General features: G+C 52.9%; 1 protein-coding gene across 1 annotated transcript; it reads left to right on the plus strand.

Moving 5' to 3' along the window:
• The first annotated feature begins 3,049 nt into the window (after window positions 1-3,049).
• Window positions 3,050-7,886, plus strand: TXNDC15 (thioredoxin domain containing 15). The gene is made up of 5 exons (XM_078613324.1): window positions 3,050-3,262; window positions 4,873-5,327; window positions 5,905-6,068; window positions 6,439-6,569; window positions 6,846-7,886. Exons 1-5 carry the CDS (start codon window positions 3,076-3,078, stop codon window positions 7,058-7,060), a joined length of 1,152 nt encoding a protein of 383 aa, XP_078469450.1. The 5' UTR covers window positions 3,050-3,075; the 3' UTR covers window positions 7,061-7,886.
• The last annotated feature ends 3,475 nt before the right edge of the window (window positions 7,887-11,361 follow it).

An 11,361-nucleotide genomic window follows, 5' to 3' on the forward strand; every position in this document is an offset into this window, starting at 1 on the left:
TGTCGGCTTTCTTGCGGGGAGTTTTGGGGTCTGGTTGGTGGGTCAGGGGGGGGGCCCGCCCGTGAGAACCGGGGGAGGGGGGGGTCGTGGTGGAGGGGGGGGGTCGTGGTGGGGGGGGGGGGGTCCCAAGCCGCCGTGTTCGGCTTAGGGGTAGAGCACGTGCTTTTGCCTGGTTGGCCATGTAGTCGTTTTTCTTTTTAAACAGTCCCAGACTACACCAAGACAACAGAGTACCTCAATAAAATGGCACATTAAAATGTAACCATCGATACACGGGTAAGGGTCAAATTTACAAAATACAGTGGCAAATGTGGTTCTATACACCTCGAATCGTCTGCTTCAGGATATTCTTTTGAACGAAAATCTACGATGGTAAGGGAAGGAACACTGTTGTTCGAAAACGTTGCTGCTACAACGGGCAAAGGCTTTGTCGCCTTTTACAACTATTGTTCTTGGGAAAGTTCAAAGGGCTCAGGGGAGATGACATGCCCCTGTCAGCGTTAAAATATGAACTAAACTATTTTTTTTATTTACCAGGTAAGGCCCACTGAGCTGTATCGCTCTTTTTCAGAAGCGACCTGGCCACAAATGATAGCTCAACGAAAGTGGCTTATCGCGTGGAAATTTATAAGCAGTCAAATACTCTAAACGCGTGATGCTGATTCTAAATGTGGAGGGAAAACCCCGCATGACCCTGATAAAAGTCCACGCGATCACGGGGAGAGAGGGACACCGCAAACTCCAAAATATACAGCAGCAGGCGACAGGGTCAGGATCGGACCCACGACCTCCTTGCGCGCCAGGTGAGGTCGTTAACAGAATGAATAACGATGCGATCTACGTTCGTGTGTCGTGTATCGTGTATGTACATACTGTACTGGATGTTTCGATTTAAAGCTTTCGTGACTGCAGGGATTCATCTTGGTTCTTTCGGTAAAGTCACGTAGAAGGGAGATAATAAAATAATAAAAATAAAACATAATAAAATACAATTCTCACGACGTTTCGGCCACAACGCAAGCAGCCGTCCTGAGGTGAAGAACAGGTCTGTCGGAAAGACTTGTATTATTTTATTATGTTTTATTTTTATTGTTTTATTATCTCCCTTCTACGTGACTTTACCGAAAGAACCAAGAAGATGTACTGGATGTGTTTGTATGTATGTATCATACGTGTGTGTGGGGGGGGGGGGTGGAGAGATTGCGTAGTGGTTAGCGCTCTGCACTACAAACCTATCGACAGGTCCTGGGCCTCCCCACAGATCGATGAGGCTTCAAATGGTGTGGTGTGTGAACATCATCGTTCGGGGAGACAAAGGCGGCCGGGCATGGTGGCTGGCCAAATCGCCCCATCTCGTGCGCCGAGTTGGCAGCTAGCCGCAGCTCTGGTTACCGTGGACGTGGTCGAGAGCTTAATAGGTGCTCGCTAAAAGCGCACTTGCTCCAACAGACTCTTAGAGGCTAGATGGGGGGGATCTTTGTCTTATTGTAGAAGTTTAGAAATCTGTAAGTGCCACAGTCGATATCCTAGTCTCCTCCTCCCCCACCCCCTCTGGAGGACACCGCTCTGGCCGGGATTAGGGGCTCAGCTCGCGAGCTCCGGGCAGAGCGGGGTCGGTCCCCTTTGTTCTGTGGCCTCCAGACCCCGAGGGCAAATGAACGGGGAGACCCCCAGAGTCCCCTTGGGTGTCCAAATGGGCCACCCACGCAACGATGGGGCTAAGAGGCATGGTGAGGCCGCATCGCTAACACTCTTTTATCGCGACTGCTACCATGATTACCGTTCCCAAGAACTTCACTCACGGATTCCTCTAGCCAGTGTTGAGGATTGGTGGAGGAATCCAGACTGACGATTTCGTTTGTCCTTTGACCTGACACTGCTGGAGTTGTTCTTCAACTCGGCAGGGAGCGAGCTGAAACAATAAACTCGATTAAGTTTGTTTGGCCGCGTCGGGTGGTAGAGGGTCCTGACCACACAGATTTTGGTCAGAAAAATTAAGAAAAGCTGAAGAATCGTAATATTGGCTGCTGTTTGTTGCTGGCTTCATGGCGTTTTTGGGCCTTTGATAAACAATTAAAAGTTAAGGTTGGGACGTGTGGGTTGGCGTTTGGCAGTGGAGGGGTCTGGGTTGGGGGCTGGGGGGAGGGTGCTCAGATCTAAGATCTGTTTACCTGATCCACCCCTCTCTTTAGGGTCAAAAATCGTCCAAAATCGTGTGACGACATTTATGGACGGCTCTCAAGGAGTGTGCAGCCAAAGGGGGGAAACGCTTCGCGTCCACTCGGGGAGACGGAGCGATGAATCCAGCTCGTGTAGAGGTTTTCTGGGTCAATTAATGTTGTTTTCATACCGGAGGAAATCCGATGAGCTATAAAGATTTTTTTCTTCCACAGATGGTCCCGTGGGAACGTTGAGACGTGGACGCGGCTTGGGGAAGCCTCGATCAAGCTGTGCATTGATCTTGACTGATAACGATTATGATTATACTCTTTGCTTCTTTCGGTAAAGTCACGTAGATGAAAAATAAATAAAAAAATAACTAAATTAAATCACGACGTTTCGGAGGCATTTTTATTTCATAATTTTTTTAATATAATTTTTTTTTCATCTACGTGACTTTACCGAAAGAACCAAAGAATATATGGATCCTTGCAGTCACGAAAACTTCAAATCTAGAATTATGATGATGATGATCATCATTTCCTCCACTGATTTCCGACAGCCGACCAAAGGTCGCAACCGGGTACCCGATACCCGTACCCTACCCGATACCCGGCTACCCGTACCCGGCCAGGTACGGGTACGGGTATCCATTTGCGACCCTGGTGCGGCCGGGTACGGGTACGGGTAAGGAATCAAAACCCGTTTGTGACCTCTGCAGCCGCGACCCGGTTGACCCCAAACTCACGTGATCTCTCTCTGTGTGTGTGTCCGGCTTCGCGTGGTTTTAAATTTCGTAGCGCGCACGCGCGCGCCCCAAACCGCCCTCACCCCACCCCCCCGCACACCCCTCCCCCCGGGCGTGCCCTCCCGACCAATCACAACACGCGCGGTGTGGCGCATGCGCTCTAGGAAATGCAATCACCTCCATCACTGACCACAACTACCACCAACCCACCACCATATCCAACAATCAAAAACCTCGTCAAGCCTTGTTTTCGTCACGCCATGCGTTGGTGCGAAGCGCGCACCGCCGTCGCCCTCCTCCTCGCTGCCCTCCTCTCCCCGGGGCTGACCGTCTGCCACGCCGCGGACTCCTCCCGTAAGCCGCGCGTGGGTTGCGTGTCAGGCCTTGCTACAGGCCCTGGGGCTAGAGAAGGGGGTCACCGTCCTCGGATAGAAGCTCCCGCCGGGCACCCCGCGCCTGGTGAGGCAGCGGCTTCTAGGCCACACCGAGGTTGGCCACCTGACGCCGTGTGGCCTGCCACCCCCACCCTTTTAACAGCAGCAATGACAACACTAACTATGATCCATAATAATCTAGGTTTATTTTGTTGTTTGGGGGGGGGGGGGGGGTGGTTAGATCGCGTAAATATAAATGTCTCGTTAATATTCATAGACGTGACGATGATGCGTGTGCGGCGCTTACCCAACGGCGCAAAGCCACTTAAGTGACCCCGTCGCCTCTGGCCACCACCCGCGGCTGTCCACGTGGGTTCACCACCGTCGATCGGCCGGTCACTTCTGGTGGGGCAAAGTGTGGGTGACACCCATCCCCTCTACCTCTCTCTCTTGGACGTTTGGCCAACGTGGAAGAGTAGGCCAAGCGGAGCTATGGCGGGGGAGGGTCTCTCTTGAACTCTGCGGCAAAGGCCCCTTCTGCTTGCAAGTGGCGTGCGAGTTGAGATCTTTGTATTGCAGCGGGCCGCGTCTGCACCTTTGTCGCTGATGCCAATGGGGGATGTTTGACCTCTTGGGGGCGATGTTTGACCTCTTGGGGGGGGGGGGGATGATTGACCTCTTTGGGGGAGGATGTTTGACCTCTTGTCGCGACGATCGATTGTTGTGTTCGCGAGGAAAAACCCGGGCTCACTTAATCATAGCTCGAGTATAACACCTAATATCCCAGTTTTTTTATTTTCTTGCTGTGGGTTTCACACCTGATGTTGATGATTGCTTGTGTTGCAATCGAAACGTGGTGAGAATTGTATTGTTTTATATTTTTATTATTTAATTGTTTCCCTTCTACGTGACTTTACCGAAAGAACCAATAATATGAATCCGTGCAGTCACGAAAGCTTTAAATCAAAACCTAACATCCCCTCTACAAATCGTTCTGCCACCTACTTGCTATACCCATAATCACTATTCATGGCCTGATCGCACGTGGATGTCCACTGCCCATTTCGTCATTGGTTTTCAACTATTTCCCCGTCTTGTGCCACAATATTCCCGAGTAGTGCCACGTCTTTCTAGCGCCGATGTCGTCTTCAACCCATTCTCGTTTTCCGGTTATGCTCGCGTGTGGTATGTGACCAGTCACTCGAAGCGCCTATCGGTGGTGGCTGTGCAAGTCCTGTTCGGCGATTTTGACCGAGCGTTCGACGCTTGCTGTGAAGTTTCGCGGGTCGAGTCCCATGGCCGCTGCTTGATTAAAGCTGTGGGTGCATTGACCACGAGCCGCCTACTACACAGTGGACGTTACAGATATTGTGACATTCTAAAAAGTGTCACGGTCCACATTTACGAGCAAATCACTCGGCTGGAAAAACGCACGTAGCATTGCCCCCTACTACGAAACTTTGCAGCACCTTATAAATATTATAAACGCTATTTAGCTCCCTAGTAAGTGAAGGTTGCCCTCCCCTTGATGCGTGTGTGCACTACGACTGGCCTGTAGTTTATCCCTATCGTTTTGTTCACCCGTGATAGATGGTGGGGGGCTCGACGAGAATGGCGGTGGGGGGCCCGGTGGGGAGGCCCCCCCGGTGGACTTCATGAAGCCCGAGGAGGCCACGGTGGAGGAGCAGGGAGACTTCTCGGATCTCCTCGCCGCCGTCACGCGGCTCCTCAGGCCACCTGACAGGCCGGCCGAGGAGGGAGCGGAGGCCGAGGTGGAGGTGGAAGACGACGAGGAGGTTGAGGGGGAAGTGGAGGGTGTCGAGGTGGAGGTGGAGGAGGAGGTGGAGGACGAGGAGGAGGAGGACGGGGGAGAGGACAGTCAGGTGCCGGGGCTGTCGATGGTGCCGGGCAACGCGGTGCAGGCGGAGGACGGCGGCGGCCGGGAGAACGCCACGGAGGCTGCCGCGCGGCCCCCCAAGATCAACTGCACGGAGCGCGCGGATCCCGGCGAGGCCCTGGGGGTCTACATCCTCCAGCAGTCGCAGGTGAGCGCACGGATACCGGTGAAGTGTGTGGGACCACGCTCGGCAGGCGCGGGTGAGCTACCAGAATGTGCTTGGACTCGTAGAGATACAGAGTGACCATCAACACGACAATATTTTTGGCTTGTAACGCATTCGGTATTCGCGCGAGGATACACAGGCAAGCGGGAAAGCAGGGGGTGAGTCTGCATTACCAACAATTGCCCAAGCTCTGCGGCCCTCGATATATTAAGATGTTTTCAACCAATTGGAGGGTGTACACACGTGGGAGGAAACCGGAGTACCCGGAGAAAACCCAGGAAGCAACACTCCACCCTGTCAACATTTTCTAGACCTCCTCCTGGCAAGCCAGGATATTGCACCACCTCGACATTCACAGGAAAGGACTTGCGCAACATGGGTGCAGTGATCCACCAACCCTCGTTGCTGCCGCCAAAGTGCTGGGCTCCGTGTGCGTTAGTTGCCAGCACCACCCCCACCACCACGCTCCATGTGCGTGCATTGCCAGCACCACCGCCACCAGGCTCCGTGTGCGTAGCCAGCACCATCGCTGCTCGTCTCTGCGTGCGTGCATCTGCAGGATCTGCTCGAGGTGCTGAACGGCAGTGGCAGCGAGTGCGCCGTCGTCCTCTTCTTCGCGCCCTGGTGCCAGTTCTCGGCCGGGCTGGCGCCGCACTTCAACGCGCTGGCGCGGGCCTTCCCCTCCTTCCACTTCGTGGCGCTGGACGCCTCCCAGCACAGCAGGTGCCCCCCCACAAACCTGCCCCTCAAACCCCAAAACAACCCACGCACCCAAAACCCTAATCCACCCGTGTAACACGTACCCCCCAAACCCACCCTTCCCTCACCGCCCCCAAAGCCCAAAACAATGTGAGAGTGAAAACTAAGATTCATCACCCCCCCCCCCTCCCCCGATTCAATTGACTCAATTGCGGGTCGTGATTCCGTTCAATAATTGTTTTTCGTTTCCTCTCTCCCCATGTCTCTTCGTGTTTCTCGCTTCTCTTCTCTCCTCGCGTCTCCCCGTCTTACCCCTTGTCTCTGAGTGTGTTCCTGTGTGTCTCCGTGTCCCTGTGTCTCCCCCTTGTCTCCGTGTCTCTGTGGCGTGTCCCAGCCTGGCAACGCGCTTCGGCACGGTGGCTGTGCCAAACATTCTGCTGTTCCAGGGAGCAAAGCCGGTGGCGCGGTTCAACCACACGGAGAGAACCTTGCCCGCCCTCTCCTCCTTCCTTCTCAACCACACAGGTCTCCACCCAGCAACAAAATCATCATCATCATCATCCTCCTTACACTCATGCACAGCATTGCACTCATTAGCATCGCACTGATCATCACTATCAAACTCCTCATCATCGTTGCACTCATCGGCAACTGTATGCATAAACACATGTGCGTGATGTCCAGAGCGATTTGCTTGCATCGTCACCGATAGCTCAAGTGTGGCTTTTCCCAGCGTGCGGCGCGTGCGGTGCGTGCAGTTAAGACTTGTGTGTTCCCCCGGCGGTCTGCTCGTGGCCCCAGGAGTGCCGGCGGACGAGCAAGTGGCGGTGACGCCGCAGGACCTGGAGGGGCCCGTGCCAAGCGAGGTGGCGCGCGCCACGGACTGGCTGCTCGTCTTCTCGCTCGCCTTCATTGCCGCGTTCCTCGCGTACGGCGCCAGCCAGACCGGCGTGCTGCGCCGCGTCGTGCCCGCCGCCTGGCACCACCAGCGCCAGCAGCACCAGCACCAGGACTGAGCGGCACGCCAATCTCCGCCATGTGCGTACGGTGGTGGGGTGTCCATCTAAGCACTACCCCAACACCTGCCCACCGCCACCCTGTGTGGCTACACCGTGGAGATGTTTTGTATAAAGCACAGCACGTTAGTGTGGTGGGTGCAGCGATGGGGGCGCGTCACCAGGGCGGCATGTAAACATCAGCACCGAGCGTGGTGATGGCCAACATCACCCCCCTCCTTGGCACCCCCTGTGCACCGTGCCGGCCTTTACAGATGCTCACAAGCAGCACTTGCCCCCACATCCTGTTAAAGGCTGTACGGGGGATTGCAGCTGGCTGGCATCGTGTGACGTGCTGCTGATGCGCGTGCCAGTCCACACCGTGAGATGCGGGCCAAATATCGAGTGTGCAGGCGGTGCAATCACATCAGGGCCCATTGTTCTGGAAGGACCCGGGCACTGGGCTAAGAAGAGAGGTTTGTGGGGGGGGGGGCTGGCAGGAATTGGATGGGGTTTGGGGGGCCTCGTTTAAATCGTTGCACCAGGGCCCATGCCAACCTCGTTATGCTGTTTCACCCAGTGGAAAGCTTTAACCACTTCACTTGCCTAAGAGTGCACCTAGCTTGGCGCAAGTGCCATGGTTACGTTGATGTGCCTGTGCGCGTGGAAAATGTGTCGTCGTGGGAGGGACATGGAATCGTTGCAGGGTTGTGCGCGCGCGTGTGTGTGTAGGCACGCGGGCAGTTGTACACGTGGTTTTGGACACAATCCAACCATGGTGAGCTTAGCCCACCCATCCATCGGTGTCATCTCTTTATAATAATAACAATAAAACTATTTGTAACGCGCACGCATTTCAGGTTAATGCACCTGCAGTGTTGGCCAAGGCAGCCGTTGGGCTCGAATCACGAACTTCTGCAACGAGCGGCAAAATGCAATCCTGCTAGGTCATCTGTCACCACGACGTCCGTCTTTGTCTTCCTCTTGCCCTTCTGCCTTTGATTCTCCCAAGGAGATAGTGTGGCAGTCGGGCTCTCCCTGTGAGCCTCTGGCTACATGTCCACCATAGCGAGAAGCGTGTACTGGATGTGGTGTGCCGGGCATGGGAACGTTTTCTGAATTGCCACCCCAGCTCGTACTGACTGGAATTAAGCCCTGGCCGTCTTGTTCTTGTTTGACTGATTCACACGTAATTGTTTGGCAATATCCAATTATTTCTTGCAACTCACCTTTCACAGCTGATGTTACGATTCGTAAGTGAGACATCTTTCACGACTAATTGTGTTCTCAGCGTCACCCTAAAATGCGAGATCTCAAACGCTTGTGAGGTTAGTAATTTATTGAAAATTAGCGATGTACTGTACATATATTCAATGCGCGGGCACTGTGGCTCTCCCCCGACGTCCTCCCACCCCCACCACGCCCCCACCCCCACCACGCCCCCACCACGCCCCCACCACCCCCACCACGCCCCCACCCCCACCACTCCCCCACCACGCCCCCACCCCCACCACGCCCCCACCACGCCCCCACCCCCACCACGCCCCCACCACGCCCCCACCACCCCCACCACGCCCCCACCCCCACCACTCCCCCACCACGCCCCCACCCCCACCACGCCCCCACCACGCCCCCACCACGCCCCCACCACCCCCACCACGCCCCCACCCCCACCACCCCCACCACGCCCCCACCCCCACCACGCCCCCACCACGCCTGTCCTGTCAGCGTGTGTCTCGCTTGACATTTGATGAAAGATCGGACGACGTAACAACATTCATAAGTAGACGATTCGCCTCCTTCACGCGCCTGTTCCTCCACACAATAGATCAAAGTTACTTTACACATATTCTTAGGTTTTTTTCGGTAAAGTCAAGTAGGTAAAACATTTTACTTAATAAAAGTAAAATAAAATAAAAATCACGACGTTTCGGAGGCAACACAAGCCACACGGCCTTTCCTCGAGCGGAGGCAGATGCAGACATTACCCCTCGGGAGTAGTGAACTGAAATATCAGGCATTCTAAATCCAGCCCTACATTTATAATGATAAAAAAAACATTCAATGTCTTTTCTCTGCTAAATATTTTTTTAAAAAATGCCAATTTTGGGGATGCCAGGAGGGGCGGGAGCCCCCTGCCCCCCACCCTACTTTGGGTCTGTCAATGTCGGGGAGTGCATCATGTGGAGGTGAATCATCCGATTTCGTAATTTATATTCCGCACAACGACGCCAACGATTACTGCGTGATGTTGATAATCTTTCGTCCCTGGCAGCAGCTTCGAGGTGGAGGCGATGTGTTTGTATTGGCAGAGTGGGGCTGAAAGTGTCACGTGCCTGGTGTGTATATTGTTGTTAATACCACAGGGATCTGCTGTACAATAAAGTTTTAGAATATGGTTTTGGGTTCATGGCGTTTTCGTGCGATGCGTTATTTGTTGGGCTGTGTTTAATGAGGATGATGGCGCTGTCAGTCACTGCATTTCTACTACGCTTGCCGTGATGTGATGATATTGTGATACGTCGTATGATACTCTGATCCATCGTACAATACTGCGATACATTGTATGGTATAAGACCCACGATAATCGCATCGTCAAAGCTTTGCAAAATATCCCCATGTTGGGATTGTTCATATTTTCTTCACAATATATTTCCGACTATGAATCTGCAAAAAATATGAATTGCTTTGTAAAGCACTCTGGGAGTCATAATTTATTTTTGGGGGGATTAAGCCACGTAATGATCTGGAGGAGTGTCGTAAAACCTTCCACTGCCCGACATCCAAATGCATCAAATCGTCACGTGCGTTTAAAAGCGCCAATCGTCAATTCGGTTCACGTCAGCGACTTGAAGAAATCACCCCACAGCAAAACTCGGCACTTAGTCGACGTTTCTCTTGAAACGACAGCAAAGCATCATCAGAATCTATGAAGTCGGACATTTTCTGGATTGATTGACGGGCGTGGCAAATAAATGTTGGCCGTCAATTTCGTATTTTGAATTATTTGTGTGTTGTGCGCGTTCGCCGTGAGTGTCAACAGATCGTCAAAGTCGCAGTGATTTTTAGATCGCATGGGGTAGGGGGGGGGCAGGCTTGTGTTGAGAGAACTGCAGCCGAACTAACAACTTTCCCGAGTGAATATCCTTGTACACGATGTACGGAAAAGCAAGATACAGAAATACATGTCCTGTGCGATAACAAAGTTACGGCGAAACTGATATCGCGATGATTGTCGCATCGTGAACATTAACATTGTACCGTTTTGTTAAATACCAGAATCAAAATATATATTGACACTGGAGGAATCCGATGAGCTATTAAGCTCTTTATCACATGTCCAGTAGGGGCAGGTCAGAACGTTACAACAACAAACGATACAAAAACCACGGTAGGATATTTCGGCACCACGAGCTTTCTGTTAAGAAGTGATTAATTTTAATCGAATATCTCAAAGCGTGTACCGGGTTGTCCAGCATCCCACATTCACAGTTTTGCTAAATCAGCTTGGTGGGCGGTGGGGGGGGGTACCACAGCCGTCTGCGATTGGATTGAATTCAGAATCAATATTGATACTGGAGGAATCCGTTGAACTCTAAAGCTCTTTGTTTCACGTCGAGCGGCATGGTGACACGTGCTCTGCGATCCGCGCGGTGTTTCCACGGTCGCGTCCTTTGATTCAAGCCCCGTCTGTCGGTCGGATGGAAATCGTCACGTGTAGTTGCAGTGCGCTTTCTAAATCCTCGCTGCGGAATAGAAATGTTTTACTGGTAGGAACACCAGCTCACAGGGGATTATTGTGTCCGTCCGTCGTGCAGGGAAGGGCTGGGTGGGGAGGGCTGGGTGGGAAGGGGAGGGTGGGGGGGGGGCTGGGTGGGGAGGGGAGGGTGGGGAGGGGCTGGATGGGGCTGATTGGGGAGGGGAGGGTTTGCATTGACTACAATACCTGCGGTTGGAATGCAAACAAAAAACACAACTCTGATGATGTATGCACTGTCCTTGAAATTGATTGGTCCACACCCGAGACAGCTTTTCTTAGAGCCTAGTCTCACATGGTGTTGGACCAGATGACGCCAAAAGGCGCAGAGTTATGTTTTTTGTTTGCATTACGACCGCAGGTATTGTGGTCTATGCAAACATGACTCCTTGTAAAAAAAGGTGTCAGTTTTGTTGCCAGATAAAAGGGTAAAAAAACAATTATGAACCACTGGTGTAGTGTAAAAAAAAATATAAAAAATATATAAATCTATCTGTCTGGAGGTTTTTTATCATCGATTTGAACGGGGAATTTCCCTCTGACCTGGCAACGCGTGACACGCAAG

The sequence above is a fragment of the Lampetra planeri genome, chromosome 41 (genome assembly GCF_965212315.1).
Source record: "Lampetra planeri chromosome 41, kcLamPlan1.2.h2, whole genome shotgun sequence".
Lineage (NCBI taxonomy): Eukaryota > Metazoa > Chordata > Hyperoartia > Petromyzontiformes > Petromyzontidae > Lampetra > Lampetra planeri.